Source organism: Eretmochelys imbricata, chromosome 14 (genome assembly GCF_965152235.1).
Source record: "Eretmochelys imbricata isolate rEreImb1 chromosome 14, rEreImb1.hap1, whole genome shotgun sequence".
Classification (NCBI taxonomy): Eukaryota; Metazoa; Chordata; order Testudines; family Cheloniidae; genus Eretmochelys; species Eretmochelys imbricata.
In genome coordinates, this window is record NC_135585.1 from 48,952,993 (window position 1) to 48,978,961 (window position 25,969).

The following is a 25,969-nucleotide window of genomic DNA, read 5'->3' on the forward strand; positions in this document are numbered from 1 at the left end:
GACAACCAGTGTGGGGTTTGTGCCCTGCTTTGTAACTGCCCTGAGGTTGGACCTCACGTTCTTGAGCTGCCCACAACAATTACAGCTGGGACATTAAGGTGAAGGAAACAAGAAGAATTGTTTGTAGTGTTTTTATTTTACAGTAAGTAGGTGGAAAGCAGGAAAGTAAAAGGAGCTAAGACAGAGTTTAATGACCACAGCATATTGTAAGGAGATCCACAGCTACTCAGAGCAGTTTGCTTAATAGCACTAAAATAGCACCAATGCCCAGGAATTAATATAGGGAATTAATGAGTTACAGTCTCACTTTCAGTAACATGTCATAAATCCCTCTGTCCCTCTCAGGTTCCCTTTCCTTCTCCCTTTTCTTTCATACTCTCCTTTTCTACTCAGCATTTTTCTAGCCCTCACTTGTGATCCCTGTTTATTTTCCTGTGTCTTTCCCACTCTCCTCCCCTCCCTCCCACAGATCAACCCCCTTGGCTGCTCCCTTCTTTCCCCTGATTTTCTGCCTTCCCCTCTTGCTGCCCCAGCGAGATCTAATGCCACAGATCTGCACAAAATGCTCCCAGCTGCTACAGAGCTTCCAGCTTCTCCCAAAACCCTGATTGATTCATGCTGGGTCCCTGCCTCCTCCACCTCTGCCTGTCCCCAGCCCGGCTGTTAGTTCTGCCCCCTGCCCAGCCCCCACCTCTGCCCCTCAGGGCCCCTCTGCCCCTCCTGCAGCCCCAGGGGTTCCTTCCCCTCCCCCTCTGTCTCCTGTTGCTGCAGGGAGGGAGGGGGAGGAGCTTCCACTGGTCATAGAGATGAGGGGCCGGGGCTGGGTAGATGGGAGTCCTCCAAGGTCATAGAGACTAGGAGCCATGAGGCTAGAGAGGCTGATTTCCGGTTCCCCCCTCTTGCTGTGGGTCTCAGGGACGCAGGCGGAGCCGGGTTCCCCACCCCACCCAGAGCCAGGGGCGGATTCTCTCCCCAGGGACGGAGCCCGGCGGGAAAGTGAAGATCGGGGCCTCGTCACCAGCATCGATAAATGTCACCTGCCCCCGGTCACAGTCCAGACAAACCCAGATCCTGCTGGGGGCCCGGCTCCGGGGCAGGGGGGTCACAGGGGAGCTGAGAGCCCGGAACTGATCCCCCCACCGCTCCACAGCCCAGATCCCCCCCTCAGGGCTACGGCTGATCCCTCCCTTCCTCCCCACAGACTCTCTGGCCACCCCCACAGCCCAGTATCCCCCACCCTCCACCTCCCAGCAATGTCTCCCCGCGGTGAATCCCTCACAGCCCAGCACACAGGGCCAAGAGTCAAATCTCTCAGGGTTGTCGGGCAGTCGCTGCCGCGTGTCTCCCCATCTCACACTTTTCCCACCCTCAGACAGGACGAGTTGGGGATGAGCCGTGTCTGGATCCAGAGTCACATTCGCTGGGGAGAGAGAATCAGAGCGTGAGGGGCAGAGCTCGGCCCTGGGGGAGGGTTTGATGGCGTCAGTGACAGAATCTGCCCCAGCTGGGGAGTGACTCAGGGAATCTCCTTCCTCCAGGATTTACCCGTCAGCTCTGAAGGGGGAGCAGCTCAGAGATGTCAGCACAGTGCAGGGGAGAGTCACGCCCCGGGCAGAGATGGGCCAGCCATGCAGCCAAAGGGTCACTTGAGCCAGGTCTGGGACTCAGGCTCTTTCCTGTCCTGCTCCACATCTCTCCAGGGAGGGGACTAGAGACCCAGGTTTCATGGGGGGCCCCACAGAGTGGTGAGAAACTGAGCTCCCTCTCCTCAGTGCTCACTGACACGCCTCACCTCTCCCTGCAGTTTCCCATCTTAAACCCCACATTCCCAGATGAGAGAGAGCATTGCTATGGGGAGAGAATAGATGCCTCCCATCCCTGCACCCTCAGCCTACGTGAGAGCAAGGGAATGCTGGGGGAGAAGGAGCACAAGGTTCATCTTCCCGTCTGACTCTGGCAAAGACCAGACTAACTCAGCAGACACATATTAACAGACACACACACCCCTCACTCACTCAGCCCTTGCCCAGCATGGGGCAGGAGCGGTGACTGTGGGCAGGGATGGCCTGTGCTGGTGGAGGGTCCAGCCGGGAAATGAAAGGGTCTGAGCGGGAAGGGCAGGGGAAGGGCAGCCTGCCCTGCCACTAGTGAAATGGGGGCACTAGGACCCCGCGGCAGCAGATGATGCAGGGAGGTAGCAAGGAGCTGCAGGGGAGAGACAGGGACACTCTGCTCTGGGGCCCAGGGAGGTGCAAGGGGGGCAACAAGGGGGGAACAGGGGACACTCGGAGGGGGCATGGGGGCGGGGTGGGAGGTGGGGCCAGGGGGAGACCTGGCCCCGAACATTGGTGGAGCCGGGCCCTCAATATTGCTGGAGCCACGAGCCCATATAACTCACCGCTGCGGCTTGCCAGTAGGGCCGTACCAGGGCCTATTGGCTTCCTTTCACCTCTGCTGTTATTACCTGTAAAGCTCCTTTCTCCACTCCCGCTACCCTGCTGTTCTCTGGCAACATATTTTGTCCCTGGGGTTGGCCCATTAGCTGGTGTCCCGTGTGTGTGTTTTATGATACAATCTCCAATTCCATGATCGCACACTGTTTTTGCCACTGGACCCCTGCCTCATTCTTTCACTGCCCAGGATGGATGCACAAGGGGTGAGAATTAAGGGCGTACAGGCCAGGATAAAACTAGCATTTCCTAACTACCAAGTGTTTGACATTTCAACCTAAATCATCTTCTGTTCAGGGGGGTTGTGCAATATTCTGTACTTGTATCATGTCCCTTCTTGCTCCTCTCTTTTAAAGGTAAAAATCCCCCGTTTTTTCAATCTCTCCTTGTGCTGATTCTCATTGCCTTTCTCTGAGCCCCCTTTTCTTCTTCAGTACCCTTTCTGAGGTGGGGTGAGAAGTACCCAATACAGTACTCCCGATGAGGGCAAAACACTGATTTCTATAACGGCTGTATAATATCTCCATGTTGTTCACCATCCCCCTTTTATGGATTCTCAGATTTTGTTTGACCTTTTCCCCAGAGCTGCGCAGTGAGCAGAGGGTTTTCTCAAGCTGGCCACAGTGAATTCCAGGTTGCATTACTGAGGCCTTGGCTACACTTGCACGTTATAGCGCAATAGAGCCGCCCAGAGCGCTCTCCCTCACTCCCCGTCCACACTGGCAAGGCACGTAGAGCGTTCTGACTCCCTGGCTAGAGCGCGGCTGGTCCTCCACCTCCCCGGCAGGGATAAGGTTTGCTGCGTATTGGGTGAGACTCTGCAGCGTCAGTGTGGACGAGGAGTAACGTTACAGCGCTCTGATTGCCCTCCGGAAACGTCCCATCATCCCATTAACTGAAGTGACCGCTCTTGTCTTTGTTGAGAACTCCGGCAGGAATGCGGAAGTGGCCCTTTCAAAGCTCCATTTCGGAGCCGGCTGCTTATCAGCTCGGAGAAAAAAAACAAACAGCTACTGTTTGCTTTGAGTGACGGAGAGAGAGGCGGGGGTCTGAACTTACAGACAGCGTGGTGACACACTCTCAGCATCCCAAAAACCCACTCTCTCTCCCCCCACATACACACAACACACTCCACTCCACCCCACGCCCATTTGAAAAGCACGCTGCAGCCACTTGAATGCTGGGATAGCTGCCCATAATGCACCGCTCCCAATGCCGCTGCCAATGTGGCCATGCCCCTGCGCTGTCAGCTCTCAGTGTGGACAGACTGCGGCGCTTCCCCTACTGTGCTCTCCGAAGGCTGGTTTAACCCAAAACGCTCTACAGCTGCCAGTGTAGCCAAGCCCTGAGCTGCTGATGCACTTATTTTCAAACCCTGTAATGTGAATGAGTCGCTCAATTTTTTCCCTCCATGATATGTTAATTTATCACCAGTGCACTTCATATCCCACCAGGTTTCCCTTTCACACAACTTGCGGGGGGAGAGGTCCCTCTGAACCGCCTCACAGTCTTCACTGGACTTGACTAGCCAACCTCAGCTGTGGCCCTCTGGAAGAAGAATCATTCCCCACAGGGACCACTCCCGAAATGCCCTGTGCATCCCTCTATTCCTCTCCCACTCCCTAACCTCATCCCTCCCCATACCACTCCTCTCCTGCCCCATCTTCCCCAAGGAATTCCAGAGCGCGCACTGGCTCCTTCTGTGCCCTTACTGGCTTCTCATGCAGCTTGGATCCTGCCGTGTGTTTGGGGGGTTGCAGTCAGTGTGTGATAGGGTCTCGGTATCTCTGTATGTGACCTATGGGGGTCTGTGTGCAGTGAATGTGCTAAGCCCTGCTGGCTGCCATGTACCTGTGCCACGGCTAGAGCAGCAGCAGCAGCTGTCTGGGCACATGCAACTCGGTTAGGGCTTCTGAAAATTGAAATGAGCAGCCTAGACATTAACCTGGCCCTGGCCCAGCCCTTTGTCCACCCCTCCCTCCCTGAGCCTCCAGCCCCATCAGGGACTCTAACAGCATCTCACTGAGAATCCTCTGAGCTTCCAGTGGGCACAAAAGAGCTCCTTGGGCACCCAAAATCACAATGTTGGCCAGACAAACCTTTGAGTCTTTTCACCTTAGTACAGAGCCATCCCTGCCCCAAAGAGCTAGTGTAAAATATTAACTGTGTGACAAAAGGGGACTGGAAGTCTCAGGGCAGGGGAGCTTTGGATATCGATGCAATAGGAGCTGTAGTTACCTGGGCAGACGATGTTTCTTCTCCAGTCTGAAACCAAACACAGAGAGAGGGATGAGAACTCAGCTGAGCAAATGCAGCAACACCAGGGCTCTGGGATGAAGAGCAGCTGGCTTAAGCTGAACCCAGGCAAGAGCAAAGTGATTGAGAAGCAGGGACACATTTTGAAGAACGAGATGAGACTCTGCCCTTCATTTCATTGAATCTGTACAGCCCCCGTTCACCAAAGTCGAGGTGCAAAGACTAGGTGACCTGGTAGCATCAGTGTCTAAACATCCCAGCTCACTAGGCCCAGGGCTACCCTGGGGTGGGTGCGGGGAGGGGGAGATTGACCTAAGATGCACAACTTCAGCTACGGGAATAGCGTAGCTGAAGTCGACGTATTCAGGTCGACTTACTTTGGCGTCCTCACGGTGGCGAGTTGATAGCTGCCACTCCCCCGTCGACTCCGCTTGCGCCTCTCGAGGCGGTGGAGAACCGGAGTTGACAGGAGAGCGCTCGGGGACTGATTTATCACGTCTACACTAGATGGGATAAATCAACCCCCGATAGATTGATTGCTACCCGCCAATCCGCCCTAGGAAACTCTGCCTCTTCCTGGGGGCAGGAATCTGGCCAGTGATCCCTGCCTCTGCCACCGCCAGGCTGGGTTACTGTCGCTCACTGAATCTACAGCTGAGTGTGAAGGCTCCAGCTGGTACCGAATGCAGCTGCCGGCCTTCTCCAGGGCTTAGGCCACAGTGAACCCATCAGGCCCATGTTCCAATCCCTTCACTGGCTCCCAGTCCCCTTCTGATGCCAGTTTAAGGCCTTGGTTTTAATCTGCAAATCAATTAAAGAATCCAGCCCCAGCGGAGGCTGTTTGTGAGCCGTCCAGGTAGGAGGCTACAGAGGCCCCTGCTCCGCCCCCACCCCACCTCATTCCACCCCCTTCCCGAAGTCCCCGGCCCCACCCTGCCTCTTCCCCTCCTCCCCCAAGCGTGTCACATCCCCGCTCCTCCCCTTCCTTCCCAAAGCATCCTGAGTGCTGTGAAACAGCTGTTTTGCGGCAGGTGGGAGGCACTGGGAGGGAGGGGGAGGAGTTGGTCAGCGAGGACGCCAGTGGGCACCGCGGGGAGGGGACAGCTTGGCTGTGGGTTGGTGCAGAGCACCCACTAATTTTTCCTTGTGGGTGCTCCGGGGCTGTCGGCACCTATGGCCAGTGGTGACAGCGAGAGCAGCAGCAGCAAGCCAGTTGCAGAGGTGGACGAAGCAGTGGACATGTTGCTCAATGTCCCCGCCCCCCCACCACACACACACACACCTTTCAGGGTTGGGAGGTGAATCCATGTGAGGGCACCTCTGAACTCTGGGTCTTGGCTGATTAAGAACAACCACCTGTGAGTGGGCTGCAGCAGCGGGAGAGGGGAGTGGTGTGTTACAGGTCATTCGCTCATTGGATTTTCACACGGCAAGGTGGGAAACTGAGGCAAAGGACACTGCCCAATGTACTGTGGGGTGGGGGTTTGCTTAGGGTAACATGCTTTCAAATCATGGCTGTGGTGTTTTCCCAAAACAATGCTGGGTTCCCTTTGCCTTGTAATAAAAGTTTTCTTTTGTTACACTCAGGGCGGGTGAGTGGGAAGGTTTGTCTCTTACCCTGTATCTACACTAGCAGGCCCCTGACTGACAAAAGTTTCACCGACAAAAGCACCGGTGTGGACAGTGCTATGTTGGCGGGAGACACTCTCCCACCGACATAGCTACTGCCGCTCGTTGGGGGGGGTTAAAGTATGCTGGTGGGAGGTCGGCATCCAGCGGCTACACGGGAGAGCCCATTGCAGGGAGGCTGCAGGGGTACGGCTGTGCCGCTATAAGCCTTAAAGGGGCCATTGTAGAGCCTTAAAAAGGCTCAGGAGTGAAATTTGCCCAGATTATTGTGTGGGGTCTCAAGGTTTTTCTCTTCTGTATTGCTAGGAGGAACCCTTGACACTGCACCCAGTCCTTGGTGCTCCCGACTCCACCTGGCAGAAGGGTGAGAGATCGAGAGATCCAGAGGTAGTTTCAACACCACGGAAAAGGCTGCATTCGAGAAATAGAAACACTTACCAAGTTCACGTTGAAGATCATCTAGGTAACAAAGAATCAGAAACAAATACACACTAATTAAGTGCATCTCTTCCAGGATGGAATCAACCCCAGCCTCCCATCATGCAGCCTGTCCCTCTCAAACCCATAGAACCAGGCAATGGGCAGGGAAACTACTGAGGTCTGGAGAGAAGAGTCCCTTTCCAACCCACAGGAAGGGAACAGAGCACCTGCAAAGTCCCATAGGGTGCGGCTACACAGCAACTGAATACCCCCAATTGACCCATGGCAGCTAACCAGGCTCACAAGACATGGGCTGGGGGCCTGTAAAATTGTGGGGTAGACATTTGGGCTCATTTTGTGTCTACACTAGAGTAAAGTATCAAAAAATAACTGATTATCTGCATGGACTTACAGTTCTGAAAGTTCTGAATTCCCTAGCGAATTAGGGCCAGATTTTTAAAAGTATTTAGGTTCCTAACTCCCACTGATTTCAATTGGCATTAGGTGTCCAAATACCTTTAAAAAGCTACCCTTAGAGCCCAATGCCACTTCCTTGCATATTCCATGTTCCCATTCACTTTGCTGGGAGCTTTAGGAGTGCACGGAATGTAATATTGGGCCCTAAAATTATCAACATTATTCTTTTAGTGATGTGACTTGTGCATTTAGCGTTGGATCCTACACTCGTTGAAATCAAAGGCACAGCTCTAACTGATGTTAGTGGTGCAGCATCAGGGCATTCAAGTTTTTCTCATTTAAAAAATAAAACATGAGGAGACAAATTTGTACAAAGTTTTCCTTGTTGGAGAAAAGGGCACAACACTTACTGATTTGTGTATCACGGTTCCCTAAAAAAACAGAAATAAATATAAATTATTATTAGGAGCATTTTTCTCATGGATATACGGTTGTCTGAGTTTTGTGAAAGTTGAACATCGTGTCTCACTTTTCATAGAACCAGTTGGGGTGAAACTGATCAGGCTTAATCTCATCGCAGTTTCCTTTTAACATTAAATGAAAAAATGAACAACTCCTCCTCCAATATAATTACACACAAGATCCACATTGGACCCAATTATTTACTTGTCAGATGAGGCAAGAGGACATTTGAGGGCACAGAGTCCTCCTGGTCCCCCATGTCATGGTGCCTCCAGCACCATGTGGATTTCATCCTCAGAGAAGATACATTTCAAAGAACATTTTCTTTCTGGTTTTCTCTTACCCACATACTGAATAATTATCAATACATTATCCCTGATATTTCATGTGATACTCAAATTGATCTCTGTTTAATAATTATCATCATAAATAATAAACAGCAAACAACTTAATGGAAAAGGTTCTATGTGGAGAAAAATTGAATTTACTGATTTCTCCAAGATGTTTCCCTAAAGAAATGAAATGAAGCAAACAGATGGAAATACAAGTTATTTAAGAAGATTTCCAGTTAATGGAGATTTCAAGGTGTGTTTTCATGATATGAATGCCTGGCCCCTAAACACCAAACATTTCATTCATGTTTTACTAACCATGTGGCCACACTAGAGTTAAGTGTCCAACAGTAACTGACTATTTTCAAGGATTTACAAATGCAGGAACACCAGGGCTCTGGGATGAAGAGCAGCTGGCTTAAGCTGAACCCAGGCAAGAGCAAAGTGATTCAGAAGCTGAGACACATTTTGTAGAACTAGATAAGACTCTCCCCTTCATTCCTGGGAATTTGCACAGCCCCCATTCACCAAAGTCGAGATGCAAAGACTCAGGTCCCATGTGACCCTTCCCTAGGCCTAGTTGACCAGGTAGCATCAGTGTCTAAACATCTCAGCTCACTGGGAAACTCTGCATCATCCTGTGGGCAAGAATCTGGCCACAGTGATCCCTGCCTCTGCCACCACCAGGCTGTAGATCACTGAATCTACAGCTGAGTGTGAAGGCTCCAGCTGGTATCGAATGCAGCTGCCGGCCTTCTCCAGGGCTTAGGCCACAGTGATCCCATCAGGCCCATGTTCCAGTCCCTTCACTGGCTCCCAATCCCCTTCTGATGCCAGTTGAAGGCCTTGGTGTTAATCTGCAAATCAATTAAAGAATCCAGCCCCACTGGAGGCTGTTTGTGAGTCGTCCAGGTAGGAGGCTACAGAGGCAGAGCATTGTACAGGGCACCCAGGTTGCAGGGTGGGACTGACACAGCTACCCATTACTCTGGATTGTACCCTGGGTGTGTCACAGTCACACCCTGAATTAAAACTCACTGGCTAAGCAGGGGGCAGAGATGCCAAAGCCCAGTAAAGATCAGAGGGGGTGGGGACAGGTGTTCCTGCCTGATGCTATGAACTCCCCTTCGAGAGCCCTAGGTACCATTTGACCCTCCCCTCCCCTCTCCCGTGTTGAAAGCCAGAGCTGATTAGACTCCATGGAGAGCCCTTGTTTCAGTTCAGTGGTTGCAAGAGCTGAAACCATTGATGAGCAGGCCTGGGGCCAAGTCGCAGACCTGGTGTGGGGACAGGGCTGCAGGGAACAGCATGGAGACGCAGCAGGAGACACGGCCTGCTGGAGCCCCTGGGCAGGTCGGGGAACCTCAGAAGGCGCCGTTGCGGAAGTGGCAGTGGGTGGCCAGCAGCAGCCGTGGTAACCCCAGTGGAGCTGAGCGGTGGCAGAGGGAACAGCAGCAGAGAAACCAGCAGAACCCGCGGCAGAGGCATCAGCCAGCGGGGCAGAGACAGCAGCCGCCGCGAGCCAGTTCCAGAGGCAGGAGTGGCAGCAGAGGCGTTGCTCGACGTCCCTCACCCTTTTTCAGGGATGGGAGGTAGCGAGCAGCCAGGGGCCTAGGTGCCGACTTCCCCTCTGGCCGGTGGGTGCTGAGCCCCTGCTCCACACCAGGCCTCGCCCCCACTCCAGCCCTTCCCCCAAACCCCTGCCCCACCTCTTCCCACCCCTGCTCCACCCCCCCACTCCACCCCTTCCCCAAACCTCTACCCCACCTCTTCCCACCCCTGCTCCACCCCCTCATTCCAGCCCTGCCCCAAGTCCCCACCCCTGCTCCGCCCCCGTCCCACCTCATTCCACTCCCTTTCCGAAGACCCCGTCCCCACCTCGCCTTTTCCCCGCCTCCTCCCCCTTCTTCTCAGAGAATTCTGAGTGCCGTGAAACAGCTGTTTTGCGGCAGGCAGCAGGCACTGGGAGGGAGGGGGAAGAGTTGGTCAGCGAGGCCGTCAATGGGTGAGATGCACTGGTGGGAGGGGGGAGCTTGGCTGTGGGTGGGTGCAGAGCACCCACGAACTTTTCCCCATGGGTGCTCCGGGGCTGTCGGCACCTATGGCCAGTAGTGACACTGATAGCAGCAGCAGCAAGCCAGTTGCAGAGGTGGAGGCAGCAGCGGACGTGTTGCTCAATGCTTCCCCCACCCCGACCCCCCAGCACCACACACACACACAAACACCCTTCAGGGGTGGAAGGTGAATCCATGTGAGGGCACCTCTGAACTCTGGGTCTTGGCTGATTAAGAACAACCACCTGTGAGTGGGCTGCAGCGGCGGGAGAGGGGAGTGGTGTGTTACAGGTCATTCGCTCATTGGATTTTCACATGGCAAGGTGGGAAACTGAGGCAAAGGACACTGCCCAATGTACTGTGGGGTGGGGGTTTGCTTAGGGTTACATGCTTTCGAATCATGGCTGTGGTGTTTTCCCAAAACAATGCTGGGTTCCCTTTGCCTTGTAATAAAAGTTTTCTTTTGTTACACTCAGGGCGGGTGAGTGGGAAGGTTTGTCTCTTACCCTGTATCTACACTAGCAGGCCCCTGACTGACAAAAGTTTCACCGACAAAAGCACCGGTGTGGACAGTGCTATGTTGGCGGGAGACACTCTCCCACCGACATAGCTACTGCCGCTCGTTGGGGGGGGTTAAATTATGCTGGTGGGAGGTCGGCATCCAGCGGCTACACGGGAGAGCCCATTGCAGGGAGGCTGCAGGGGTACGGCTGTGCCGCTATAAGCCTTAAAGGGGCCATTGTAGAGCCTTAAAAAGGCTCAGGAGTGAAATTTGCCCAGATTATTGTGTGGGGTCTCAAGGTTTTTCTCTTCTGTATTGCTAGGAGGAACCCCTGACACTGCACCCAGTCCTTGGTGCTCCCGACTCCACCTGGCAGAAGGGTGAGAGATCGAGAGATCCAGAGGTAGTTTCAACACCACGGAAAAGGCTGCATTCGAGAAATAGAAACACTTACCAAGTTCACGTTGAAGATCATCTAGGTAACAAAGAATCAGAAACAAATACACACTAATTAAGTGCATCTCTTCCAGGATGGAATCAACCCCAGCCTCCCATCATGCAGCCTGTCCCTCTCAAACCCATTGATCCAGGCAATGGGCAGGGAAACTACTGAGGTCTGGAGAGAAGAGTCCCTTTCCAACCCACGGGCAGGGCACGGAGCACCTGCGAAGCCCCATAGGGTGTGGCTACACAGCAGCTGAATACCCCCAATTGACCCATGGCAGCTAACCAGGCTCACAAGACATGGGCTGGGGGCCTGTAAAATTGTGGGGTAGACATTTGGGCTCATTTTGTGTCTACACTAGAGTAAAGTATCAAAAAATAACTGATTATCTGCATGGACTTACAGTTCTGAAAGTTCTGAATTCCCTAGCGAATTAGGGCCAGATTTTTAAAAGTATTTAGGTTCCTAACTCCCACTGATTTCAATTGGCATTAGGTGTCCAAATACCTTTAAAAAGCTACCCTTAGAGCCCAATGCCACTTCCTTGCATATTCCATGTTCCCATTCACTTTGCTGGGAGCTTTAGGAGTGCACGGAATGTAATATTGGGCCCTAAAATTATCAACATTATTCTTTTAGTGATGTGACTTGTGCATTTAGCGTTGGATCCTACACTCGTTGAAATCAAAGGCACAGCTCTAACTGATGTTAGTGGTGCAGCATCAGGGCATTCAAGTTTTTCTCATTTAAAAAATAAAACATGAGGAGACAAATTTGTACAAAGTTTTCCTTGTTGGAGAAAAGGGCACAACACTTACTGATTTGTGTATCACGGTTCCCTAAAAAAACAGAAATAAATATAAATTATTATTAGGAGCATTTTTCTCATGGATATACGGTTGTCTGAGTTTTGTGAAAGTTGAACAGCGTGTCTCACTTTTCATAGAACCAGTTGGGGTGAAATTGATCAGGCTTAATCTCATCGCAGTTTCCTTTTAACATTAAATGAAAAAATGAACAACTCCTCCTCCAATATAATTACACACAAGATCCACATTGGACCAAATTATTTACTTGTCAGATGAGGCAAGAGGACATTTGAGGGCACAGAGTCCTCCTGGTCCCCCATGTCATGGTGCCTCCAGCACCATGTGGATTTCACCCTCAGAGAAGATACATTTCAAAGAACATTTTCTTTCTGGTTTTCTCTTACCCACATACTGAATAATTATCAATACATTATCCCTGATATTTCATGTGATACTCAAATTGATCTCTGTTTAATAATTATCATCATAAATAATAAACAGCAAACAACTTAATGGAAAAGGTTCCATGTGGAGAAAAATTGAATTTACTGATTTCTCCAAGATGTTTCCCTAGAGAAATGAAATAAAGCAAACAGATGGAAATACAAATTATTTAAGAAGATTTCTAGTTAATGGAGATTTAAAGGAGTGTTTTCATGATATGAATGCCTGGCCCCTAAACACCAAACATTTCATTCATGTTTTACTAACCATGTGGCCACACTAGAGTTAAGTGTCCAACAGTAACTGACTATTTTCAAGGATTTACAAATGCAGGAACACTAGGGCTCTGGGATGAAGAGCAGCTGGCTTAAGCTGAACCCAGGCAAGAGCAAAGTGATTCAGAAGCTGAGACGCATTTTGTAGAACTAGATAAGACTCTCCCCTTCATTCCTGGGAATTTGTACAGCCCCCATTCACCAAAGTCGAGGTGCAAAGACTCAGGTCCTATGTGACCCTTCACTAGGCCTAGGTGACCAGGTAGCACCCGTGTCTAAACATCTCAGCTCACTGGGAAACTCTACATCATCCTGTGGGCAAGAATCTGGCCACAGTGATCCCTGCCTCTGCCACGGCCAGGCTGCGTTACTGTAGATCACTGAATCTACAGCTGAGTGTGAAGGCTCCAGCTGGTACCTAGTACAGCTGCTGGCCTTCTCCAGGGCTTAGGCCACTGTGATCCCATCAGGCCCATGTTCCAGTCCCTTCACTGGCTCCCAGGCCCCTTCTGATGCCAGTTGAAGGCCTTGGTGTTAATCTGCAATTAAATTAAAGAATCCAGCCCCACTGGAGGCTGTTTCTGAGTCGTCCAGGTAGGAGGCTACAGAGGCAGAGCATTGTACAGGGCACCCAGGTTGCAGGGTGGGACTGACACAGCTACCCATTACTCTGGATTGTACCCTGGGTGTGTCACAGTCACACCCTGAATTAAAACTCACTGGCTAAGCAGGGGGCAGAGATGCCAAAGCCCAATGAAAATCAGAGGGGGTGGGGACAGGTGTTCCTGCCTGATGCTATGAACTCCCCTTCGAGAGCCCTAGGTACCATTTGACCCTCCCCTCCCCTCTCCCGTGTTGAAAGCCAGAGCTGATTAGACTCCATGGAGAGCCCTTGTTTCAGTTCAGTGGTTACAAGAGCTGAAACCATTGATGAGCAGGCCTGGGGCCAAGTCGCAGACCTGGTGTGGGGACAGGGCTGCAGGGAACAGCATGGAGACGCAGCAGGAGACACGGCCTGCTGGAGCCCCTGGGCAGGTCGGGGAACCTCAGAAGGCGCCGTTGCGGAAGTGGCAGTGGGTGGCCAGCAGCAGCCGTGGTAACCCCAGTGGAGCTGAGCGGTGGCAGAGGTAACAGCAGCAGAGAAACCAGCAGAACCCGCGGCAGAGGCATCAGCCAGCGGGGCAGAGACAGCAGCCGCCGCGAGCCAGTTCCAGAGGCAGGAGTGGCAGGAGAGGCGTTGCTCGACGTCCCTCACCCTTTTTCAGGGATGGGAGGCAGTGAGCAGCCAGGGGTCTAGGTGCCGACTTCCCCTCTGGCCGGTGGGTGCTGAGCCCCTGCTCCACACCAGGCCTCGCCCCCACTCCAGCCCTTCCCCCAAACCCCTGCCCCACCTCTTCCCACCCCTGCTCCACCCCCCCACTCCACCCCTTCCCCAAACCTCTACCCCACCTCTTCCCACCCCTGCTCCACCCCCTCATTCCAGCCCTGCCCCAAGTCCCCACCCCTGCTCCGCCCCCGTCCCACCTCATTCCACTCCCTTTCTGAAGACCCCGTCCCCACCTCGCCTTTTCCCCGCCTCCTCCCCCTTCTTCTCAGAGAATTCTGAGTGCCGTGAAACAGCTGTTTTGCGGCAGGCAGCAGGCACTGGGAGGGAGGGGGAAGAGTTGGTCAGTGAGGCCGTCAATGGGTGAGATGCGCTGGTGGGAGGGGGGAGTTTGGCTGTGGGTGGGTGCAGAGCACCCACGAACTTTTCCCCATGGGTGCTCCGGGGCTGTCAGCACCTATGGCCAGTGGTGACAGTGATAGCAGCAGCAGCAGCAAGCCAGTTGCAGAGGTGAAAGCAGCAGCGGACGTGTTGCTCAATGCCCCTCACCAAACACACACACACCTTTCAGGGGTGGGAGGTGAGTCCATGTGAGGGCACCTCTGAACTCTGGGTCTTGGCTGATTAAGAACAACCACCTGTGAGTGGGCTGCAGTGGCGGGAGAGGGGAGTGGTGTGTCACAGGTCATTCGCTCATCAGATTTTCACATGGCAAGGTGGGAAACTGAGGCAAAGGACACTGCCCAATGTACTGTGGGGTGGGGGTTTCCTTAGGGTTACATGCTTTCGAATTATGGCTGTGGTGTTTTCCCAAAACAATGCCAGGTTCCTTTTCCCTTGTAATAAAAGTTTTCTTTTCTTACACTTAGGGCGGGTGAGTGGGAAGTTTTGTCTCTTATTCTGTGCATAAACTAGCACGTTTGTCAGTACAACTTTTGTCAGTCGGGGTATGAAAAAAGCAGGCCCCTGACTGACAAAAGTTTCACCGACAAAAGCACCGGTGTGGACAGTGCTATGTTGGCGGGAGACACTCTCCCACCGACATAGCTACTGCCGCTCGTTGGGGGGGGTTAAATTATGCTGGTGGGAGGTCGGCATCCAGCGGCTACACGGGAGAGCCCATTGCAGGGCAGCTGCAGGGGTACGGCTGTGCCGCTATAAGCCTTAAAGGGGCCACTATAGAGCCTTGAAAAGGCTCAGGAGTGAAATGTGCCCAGATTATTGGGTGGGGTCTCCAAGGTTTTCTCTTTTGTGTTGCTAAGAGGAACCTTTGACGCTGACCCCAGTCCTTGGTGCTGCCGACTCCACCTGGCAGAAGGGTGAGAGATTGATAGATCCAGAGATAGTTTCAACACCACGGAAAAGGCTGCATTCGAGAAATAGAAACACTTACCAAGTTCTCTTTGAAGATCATCTAGGTAACAAAGAATCAGAAACAAATACACACTGATTAAGTGCATCTCTTCGAGGATGGAATCAACCCCAGCCTCCCATCATGCAGCCTGTCCCTCTCATACCCATTGATCCAGGCAATGGGCAGGGAAACTCCTGAGGTCTGGGGAGAAGAGTCCCTTTCCAACCCACGGGCAGGGCACGGAGCACCTGTGAAGCCCCATAGGGTGTGGCTACACAGCAGCTGAATACCCCCAATTGACCCATGGCAGTTAACCAGGTTCACAAGACATGGGCTGGGGGCCTGTAAAATTGTGATGTAGACATTTGGGCTCATTTTGTGTCTACACTAAAGTAAAGTATCAAAAAATAACTGATTATCTACATGGACTGACAGTTCTGAAAGTTTTCAATTCCCAAGGGAATTGAAGCCAGATTTTTAAAGGTATTTAGGTTCCTAACTCCCACTGATTTCAATTAGCATAAGGTGTCCAAATACCTTTAAAAAGCTACCCTTAGAGCCCATTCCCGCTTCCTTGCATATTCCATGTTCCCATTCACTTTGCTGGGAGCTTTAGGAGTGCACGGATGGTAATATTGGGCCCTAAAATTATCAACATTATTCTTTTAGTGGTGTGACTTGTGCATTTAGTGTTGGATCCTACACTCGTTGAAATCAAAGGCACAGCTCTAATTGATGTTAGTGGTGCAGCATCAGGGCATTCATGTTTTTCTCATTTAAAAAATAAAACACGAGGAGACAAATTTGAACAAAGTTATCCTTGCTGGAGAAAAGGACACAACACTTACTTATTTTTGTATCACGTTTCCCTAAAAAAAACCCAAAAAAACAGAAATAAATATAAATTATTATTAGGAGCATTTTTCTCATGGATATTCGGTTGTCTGAGTTTTGTGAAACATCGTGTCTCACTTTTCATATTACCAGTTGGGGTGAAATTGATCAGGGTTAATCTCATCCCAATTTCCTTTTAACATTAAATGAAAAAATGAACAACTCCTCCTCCAATATAATTACACACAAGATCCACATTGAAGCAAATTATTTACTTGCCGGATGAGGAAAGAGGACATTTGAGGGCACAGAGTCTTCCTGGTCCCCCATGTCATGGTGCCTCCAGAACCATGTGGATTTCACTCTCAGAGAAGATACATTTCAAAGAACATTTTCTTTCTGATTTTCTCTTACCCACATGCTGAATAATTATCAATATATTATCCCTGATATTTCATGTGATACTCAAATTGATCTCTCTTTAATAATGATCATCATAAATAATAAAACATCAAACAACTCAATGGAAAAGGTTCTATGTGGAGAAAAATTGAACTTACTGATTTCTCCAAGATGTTTCCCTAAAGAAATGAAATAAAGCAAACAGATGTAAATACAAGTTATTTAAGAAAATTTCCAGTTAATGGAGATTTAAAGAAGTTTTTTCATGATATGAACGCCTGGCCCCTGAATACCAAACATTTCATTCATGTTTAACGAGCCATGTGGCCAAACTAGAGTTAAGTGTCCAACAGTAACTGACTATTGTCAAGGATTTACAATTCTGAAAGGTTTGAATTCCTTATGGAATTAGGGTCTGATTTTTCAAGGCATTGAGGAGCCTAACTCTCACTGATTTCAGTGAGAGTTAACTGACCAAATAAAAATCTATCCATTAGAGTCCAATCCTGCTTCTTGTATTATCTCTCACATTCCCATTGGCTTTGCTGGGAGCTCTGGGGTGCAGACTCGAATTTCTGGCCCTCAAATTATCAGCATTATTTTTTTTAGCAATTTGACTTGTGCATTCAGTGCTTAATCCTACACTCATTGAAGTCAATGGCAAAGATCTAACTGATGTTAGTGACGCAGTATCTGGGCTTTCATCTTTTTCTGGTTAAAAAAACTCCACCCCAAAAATTCACAGAAAAACAAAGAAATACCCTTATGAGGAGTCAAATTTGTACAGAAGTTTTACTTGTTGGAGGAAAGAGCACAACTCGTACAGATTTCTATATCCTGTTCCATTAAAAATAAACAGAAATAAATATAAATTCTTATTAGGAGCATTCTTCCCTTGGTTATACAGTTGTCTGCATTTCGTGAAAGTTGCACAGTGATTATACAATTCATGAGCCTTTGAGGGTTTCATGTTCTCAACACCAGGAGAAAAAGGTTTCCCTTCTCCATCTCTGACTTCTTGTTCCTCACCATTTTCAGAACTCAGGTTAAGTCTCAGAGCTCATGTCTATTCAGACCCCTCTTTTCTACTGTGTATATTTTTTTAATATTATCTATTGGGATGAAATTTGTCCATGGGGACTGAGGAGGGAATAACTGCACAGCTGGGTGGGAAGTGGGCAGAAAAGAGTGAGGAGTGGAGAAGGTTTTGGATCACTCTCCCCCCCCTTCCCCAAGTGCTCCATTCAGCTTAACTGAGGCAGTTCTGGGGGAGAAATATTCTGGGCCTGTAAAGGGCCGATGAAGATCACTGCCCCCTGGAGCAAATGGGAACCTTAGTAACGTTTTCTGCTGCGGGGAGCATAGGGCATGTCTGTGCTTCCCCTGCTTGGCCCAGTGTAAAATTTCATTCTTCCCTTTTTTCATTTATTAGAAGAAAATTTCTTGTTAATTTCACTAAATTTTCCCCTGTGACATTTACCTTTTATTTTAAATAGATAAACAGTGAGGCCAATGAAACCAAACAAAACCAGCAGGATCACACTCAGAGCCACCATCCATGGATTCACCCTCGGGAAAAAGGAATCTGAAAAATAAACCCCCAGGATTTGCATTAGTTTGGAAGCAGGGACAAAACTAATTTTTTTTCTATTGCATGTAAATATATAAATAGTCCCCAGCAGGACGTATGTGAAGTAAGAGTGAAAACATGACACCCCCCCCCCCCCCACGCTGCACAAAAGACCAAAACCTGATTTTAAAAATTACTCCAACCAACACAGCTTTAGCACTGATCAACCAGTGAATGAACAGGCCTGGTTTGATTCATGCTATTCAGAGCTTTATTGAGCTGAGGGGCAAATTCTTTGCTCACAAAACCTCATTGACTTCAGTGGAGTTATGCCAGCAAACAATTTGGTCCTCACTATTCAGCAACATTCAGAAATTGCAGAAGTCGTTAGAATATTTTGGTGAGTCACTAATAATTTCCTCAATTATTTCGACGAATCATAATTGCAATGAATCCAAACATTAAGTGCTAGAAATTGATTCATCTTCTTTTGCTGTTCTTGTGTTTACAGCATTTACATCATCTAGCCAGGGTGGGCATTTCAAACATGCCTAAGGCCTTCTCCACACAGGATTTGTGCCCTGGTTTCGTGAAATTGGTGTAACACTCATGCAGTCATTGTTACACTGATTCCACAGCTGACCATGTAAGAGGATTGCCCCAATTTAACTAAACTGATTTACAATTTAAGGTTTTCTCAATCAGCTTAATAGTGTCCTTTATCCATTTAGTATAAATCAGTAAGGAACTAACTTACGCTAAATATATAGGACACTGAAACTGAAATAAGAGCATTCAAACAAGGGTTTTCATCAATAACTCAGGAGATAATCAGGGCAGCTTTTGTGTGTAGACAAAGGCAAAGTGAGTTATGAGCACAAGTCCCACTGAATGTCAACAGAAACAAGCCCACATCATTTGGTGACATTTCACTTATAGAAAAGGTAGCAAACAAACGATGGTATAAAAATTGCTACGTTCAAAAAAAATCACTGAGGGGAAGTTAAGTTTTTAAGAACAAACTCTTCTCAAAATCAGTCTCTCTCTCTTTTTTTTTTAAAGTAAGAGTTTCAGGAGTATCAGAGTTAAGATTAAATTTACATGAAACCCAAAACTCTGATAACTCTGAATGTGCAAAATTAAGGCAATCAGATTGCCTGAGTTGTGACCCTGTTAAGGTTCCAGTTTCTGAACTTCTTTGTTTTTAGGTAGGTTGTAAAATATGCACAACAGATGCTTCAGTTCTTTGTTTCCTATGTTTTGTTTTGTTTCTGATGGAGGTGATTTCAGTATGTGGGTTTAGCTGGTAACTGACCTGCTATATAAACTGTTGATTCCTTTTCTTGATTGAGAAGGGTGTTCCTGATCAAACAGGACAGGTTCTGGTTTGAACGTTCTTTTATAATAATAGAATTTTCTGTTTCAAACAGGCTACTATCCCTGAGGGATTTTGCTTCAGAGAGCGATGGTAATTCTTTCCCACTGAGATCTCTCCAAAGAACCTTGGGCTCTGGAAACCAACCAGCCGATTGACAAACCATCCGGATCCCTCCATCCTGGTGACTCTCCACAGAGATGAGAGGATTGGAGCCCAAACCTAGAGGAAAATTACGTAAATGTGTGATAAATCAATGGGGTAACTTAACAGCTAAAAAAGGATGAGTGATAGATTGTGGATCCATTACTCCCACTCAAGATCACTTGCTCATGTAGAAGGGATAAATGAACACTGGAATTTCTGAATTCCCAATACGCATGGACACAGGAAAACACGTGAACAAATATTTAAAATAATTTCACTGAATAAGGAGAGATATTGTCCTCTCCACCCAAAAGCAAGGGAGCATTGAACACCTTTGGAAATCTGGCCACTTCATTTAAATACCTAGTGGAATATGAATTTTTCAAAAAGCCAGATTTTAGTATATTCGATAAAAATTTTGTTTGTTCTCTTTTTAAATCAGTCAATCAATCTAACTGGCTCCATGGTTCCTGTGTCGGAGCAGCAGGGCACAAACGCTCGGCCTCATCTGCTAGCAGTAAATACTTAACTTGTCCCTCCCCCACCTTTATGTGGCCTCAGCCAATGAGAAAGCTGCAACTGATTTTGACTGCACCCCTAAATAACCAGCAGTAGTGACCACGTCAGAAGGCCTGTACACCTGGCAGTCCCACCGTAGCCAGGCCTCAGAACGACGGCAGAGGAATTGGAAGACCAGGGGCCGTCCACACGTGAGAGGCTCCAGCAGCGCAGCTTCACCGCTGTGGTGCTTCAGTGTAGACACTACTTACCCCAAGGGCAGGACTTCTCCTGGCGTCCCAGGTGACACCCCTCTCTGAGAGGCAGGAGCTAGGTTGACAGAAGAATTCTTCTGTTGACCCAGCCCTGCCTGCATGGCGACTTAGGTCAGCTTAGTTTTGTCACTCATGGGGGGTGTATTTTTCACACCCCTGAGTGACCTAGTTCAGCAGACCTACTTTTCTCACGTAAACAAGGCCCATATTTGTCTAGAAGTCTTTTCCCTCCTTTCTCTCCCTCCTTTTGGAGTTAGTCAAGAACATTTTTTGGGCAAGGAAATCTCTTGACCATTCTGAAAATGTCTTTAATAAAACGTTGGGAAAGTTTTCAGCATATTTTCCAAAGTGTCTGAATGTGGTCGTGTGCTGAAATCTAGTCACATTGTGTTACTCTAAAATAATTCACAAGTTGCTAGTCACAGTTGTTGCAGTAGAAAAGAACAAAAACTGCAGCCCAGGATGAGATAATACAGACAAGAGCTGCTGACCTGCTACCTTCAGTTCCAACAGGGCTTCTTCATAAAAAGAACCATCTTGAACAAAACAGTGGTATTGTCCTTCATCTGAGCTTCTGATATTAACAATCTGCAAGGAAACATTCCCATCCGTGATGCCAGCTTTCAAAAGCTCCGTCCTTCCACGATATTCTGGCATCTGCTGTCCATACTCATCCTTTCTATGCCGATACAGGTGCACAAATGAAGTGAACTCAGATCGGAACCATCTCACCTCCATGTTCACAGCGCTCATCCTGGGGGACAGGTGACAGGGTAACACAATGTTCTCACCCAAAATGGCAGTGACAGGGTGACCAGGACCCATCACTCTGAACTGAGCTGTGAAATACACCAAAGCAAAAAGAGAACAACCTCAGAGAGAAAATAAAATATATTCATGACTGATTCAATAGGTTCATACTTTCCAAAAATTCAGCCTGGGGCAGACCCCTGGTATGCAAATTTCCAGCCTGAACATTGAAAATTTGGCACAATAAGAAACAACTGAAAAGGGTGGGGGGGAAGAGTTACATTAATAAGTGACAGGCCAGCTCACGTATAGGTGTCACTGGTTACTCCCCATATATTAATTTGACATGCCACAGAGCCATTTCAGTGCCCCGTGAACAGACAGGGTGACCTGAGTATATACACTGTGTACCTGAGCTCTGTGATCTGTTCTGACCATCACTATATTTCTGATGTGATTTCTCAGCATTGGTTTGAATATGAGAAGGATGAAAAGATGAAATCCTGACTCCACTGAAGTCAACAGAGATCTCCTAGAATTTCACCCTAATGTTTTGGGACCCAGCTTCTTTGGAGACCACCACCTCGTACGAGGACACAATTTTCATTGAGATCAGCTGAGGTTCTTGAGTTTCCCTCCTTTGCCCCCCTCCACCTGTATTTAGTGAGACGGGGTCACTGCCAGGACATTTTCAGTAAAGGGTCTTCTACTCTGGGACCCACGTGCCTTGACCTCACTGAGCCAAATCACTTCAGCTTTAGGCCAGTTGGCCTTGGTGTTTGAGAAAGGATTGGGTCACAGAGGATGCAAGCATGTGAACTAGGATGCTCAGCGTGACCCAAGGTGCGTAGGGCTGCCCACAGTGGAAATGCCAAGGTCAGGGAAGGCTGCAAAAAGGAGAGCAGCTTCTCCCAAAACTGGTGGTTTACACTATAGTTAGATTCACCAACCAGTCACAAACTGTGCTCCTGATCCCCCACACTGGATATCAGAAAAGAAATCAAACAGCCCCCTTTACTGCATTCCAATCTCTGGCTCCCAATCAGCGAATAGGTTCAGTACAGTGAGACATTACTTAAAACTCTGTTCACTTTACAAAATGTTCTTTTAATTCCCCAAAGGACCAGACACATTACCAGATCAATACTAATTTGAATCTTACCCAAAAGACCATGCTGCCAGCCAATCCTTTAGTATCTAAAACTAAAGGTTTTATTAGAAAAGAAAAGGAACGAAAGAGAAGAGAGTTGCTAAATGGTCAAAGCAATCAGATAGATAGATAGATAGATAGATAGATAGATAAAAGAAAGTGACTTCAGAATCCATATATCAGGTTCTTAGCAGCACTGGTGAATTTGCTAGCTTGCAAAGTCCCTCTGGAACACATCCAGAGCTTGGATGGGTCTATCAGTCCTTTGTTCAAAGCTTCAATTTGTAGGGAAGTTACTCCAGAGGCGAGAAGCAGGACTGCAGACAAAATGGAGAAGATGCAGCTGCCTTTTTATATCCTTTGCCATGTGGCGTGTACATCCTTTGTCCCAAACACTAACTCACAGCACATGGGCATAAAAAGGTACTTGGAGTCCCCTGTCCATAGGCATGTCCTTACATGTCCTGAAAAACAACGAGGAGCCCGGTGGCACCTTAAAGACTAAGATTTATTTGGGGCGTAAGCTTTTCCCAAATAAATCTGTTAGTCTTTAAGGTGCCACTGGACTCCTCGTTGTTTTTGTGGATATAGACTAACACGGCTACCTCTCTGATACTTGTCTACATGTCCTGCTGACTCATAGCCCCGGGCTTCTCTCAATGGTTCATTCTACAGCTGATTGCCTTTGATGGGCCATCAAGAGGGCCGGATAGTGCTGATGCTGGACTGTCTGGGGGTGTCACCCAAATGCACAGCACAAGATTGACACACAAATATACCACACATATTTATATCTCACCATACAAAGATGATACATACCTATAAACAAGCTTATCATATTTAGCAAATCATGCCTTTTCCACTGATACCTTACATAGAATCATAGAACTGGAAGGGACCTTGAGAGGTCATCGAGTCCAGCCCCCTGCACTCATGGCAGGACCAGCACCACCTAGACCATCCCTGACAGGTGTTTGTCTAACCTGCTCTTAAAAATCTGCAATGACAGAGATTCCACAACCTCCCTGTGCAATTGATTCCAGTGCCTAACCACCCTGACAGTTAGGAAGTTTTTCCTAATGTCCAACCTAAACCTTTCTTGCTGCAATTTAAGTCCATTGCTTCTTGTCCTATCATCAGAGGTTAAGGAGAACAATTTTTCTCCCTCCTCCTTATAACAAGCTTTTAGGTATTTGAAAACTGTTAACATGTCCCCTCTCAGTCTTCTCTTTCCCAGACTAAACAAAACCAGTTCTTTCAATCTTCCCTCATAGGTTATGTTTTCCAGACCCCTAATCATCCTTGTTGCTCTACTCTGCACTCTCTCCAATTTGTCCGTATCTTTTCTGAAATGTGGCGCCCAGAACTGGACACAATATTCCAGCTGAGGCCTAATCAACGCAGTGTAGAGCAGTAGAATTACTTCTCGTGGCATATCTTGTATAAGATTTATTGCGATTTTGTAATATTGGTATCAATGCTACTATAAATGGTCACCCATATTCCATACAGCCTCACACACAGATACTATAATGATATAAGTATCTAGATAGATAGAGAAACTGCGTTGCCTCATATGCAGCGGGTGGAGAATTACTCCTCCAGAAGTGCTGGGGAGGAAGTGGAGACTTATTTATTGATATTGAGCCAATCTGAAATTCGTGTTACGGGTGGGTTTGGGGGTTGTTTTGGTTTTGGTTTTTTTTTTTTTCCCCCAGTTTTGTACAAAGGAGTGGAATAGGCATAATTTATAAATCACTGCGATGAAACAAATCCTACAACCAGCAGCAGGATCAGTGGGATTCCTACCTGATTCCAGCTTGTGAATGTGATAAGTAATGAAGAAAATGACCAAATGAGGCAGAGAGGTGATCATTGTGGAGCTAGGACAGAATGAAAGAACCTTCCTCTTCACTGTAACTTGATCTGGACAACAGGCTAGGGAAGAGAAAAATACTTTACCAAAACATGTTTTGCATTCAAATCTGATTTGTTAGAAAAAGGAACTATTATCTGTAGTTAGTGAATTGAACGGATTGTTTCTGGTCACCATGTCCTTCAAGATTTTAGAGCTGGTAGACCTCATCCTCTCACACCTTGTTTTTAATGATAGGTTGGAAACGGAAAACTAACTTTCCTGCTTTTTCAACTCCCAACTGGTTTCTCAACTTTGAATGGACGAGTCATTGAACTGAGCCAGTTGGGTTCATTGAAATGAATAAAATATTTTCTCTGCACTTGCAGAAGAAGCTATTGCTGTCAAAAGCTGGGTGAGCCCTTCAACAAATTCTGGTTGCACCACTTCGTTGATCTTATTTTCTTTAAAACTTCTCCAGCAAACACGTACTGCTTGAATGTTATACATTACATATATGCCTTAGCATCAGCTGTCATAATTTTAATTTGAAAGATAATTTCTAATTTTAAAAAATCCAAGTTAAAGAAAAGCCTCTGATCTAAATTTTCTTTTAAAAAATCATTTTTAAAGATGAATTTTCATCCACCCTGAGTGTCTGATATTTCCTTCAGACCCCATTGCCAAAGAACTACAGCACTTTGAAGATTTACATTAATAGGTGGGATACATTGGATTGGATGAATTATTGAAGAAAGCTGAAAATTGTTTGTCTCTTTCAAAAACAGAGCAGCAGCACTGCCAACCACAGTATCCAAAAATCAAAAGTCAGTGTAACCCCGGCCCACCCTAACGTGTTCGGTCTGTGTCGTATTGTCCGGTCTTGTGTTGTCTGCAGTGGCACTTGAACAGTTTTTAAAGTGTGGGTGCTGAAAGCCAGTGAAACTGCCCCACACTTTTCACCTCGTGCCCCCCTTACCTCTCTCCATGGCCTACACCCCCTCCCCTCAGAGCTGGGGCTGGGACCAGGGCTGTGTCTCTAGGAGTGCAGGGACACAGACAGGGGTCAAGGGGCTGAGGCTGGTGGCAGACATGGGGCCAGAAGTGGATTCCCCACATGCGGGGCCAGGAGAGGAGCCCCAGGCACGGGACCGGGAGTGGAGCCCCATGTAAAACCTGGGGATGCTGTAGTACCCCCCAACGCCCCTGCTTCCCATGCCTATGATTGTCTGGTCTTGTAGCTTTGATAAGCTGTAAAACTGTATAATTGTTTAATTTTATTAGAGCATCCATGAAGAATGTGGTATTTGGGAACATATGCAAGTTGTACATTGTTGTGGTTGTTTTGTGCTTTAAAATGTTTGTTTCTTTATGAAAATCAATCCAAAAAATCCTCTCCTCCCTCCCCGTCATGCACACACATAATTGAAATAAAAATCACAATTGGGTCAAAAAAATATAAGTGATTGACTTAAAATCAATATTTTAAAAAATACATTTTGAGTTCCTATTTTTTGCCATTTGGTTTTTGAACCCTGACTGTGCACTCAGGTCTTAATCTTAAACTTTGCCCTGCAACCATAAAAGCTAGAAATTCATGTTTACTTGAAATGAAATCTGAGATTCTCACATCAATTTATAACTAGAGCATTCGGGCTTTCAGAAAATTACCGAATACTGTGAGACTTAAAATAAAAATCACACAAAGTTATGAGAGTTGACAACACTGGAGCTGGTCAAAAATGTTTAAACAAAAATGATTTTTTCAATCGAAAATGGCGTTTGGATTTTTTTTTAAAAAAACTGATGATTTCCTATTATTTTAATGTTTCTAATTTCTCAGTGAAATGATGCTAAATGAAAAAAATATTTCAAATTGATTCAAAATGAGAAACCCTAATCAAATGGAATAAAAACATTTTATTCACCCATCCTTTATC

The 25,969-nt window shown here is 47.7% G+C and overlaps 1 protein-coding gene across 1 annotated transcript; it reads right to left on the reverse strand.

Annotated features, from left to right (window-relative positions):
* Positions 1 to 911: 911 nt before the first annotated feature.
* Positions 912 to 25,018, reverse strand: LOC144274138 (butyrophilin subfamily 1 member A1-like). The gene is made up of 9 exons (XM_077832785.1): positions 25,009 to 25,018; positions 23,984 to 24,112; positions 20,766 to 21,113; positions 19,295 to 19,576; positions 17,890 to 17,994; positions 16,568 to 16,588; positions 15,213 to 15,233; positions 4,689 to 4,715; positions 912 to 1,420 (listed from the first exon to the last, which is right to left on the reverse strand). The coding sequence occupies exons 1-9, from the start codon at positions 25,016 to 25,018 to the stop codon at positions 912 to 914; spliced, it is 1,452 nt and encodes a 483-aa protein (XP_077688911.1).
* Positions 25,019 to 25,969: the final 951 nt, after the last annotated feature.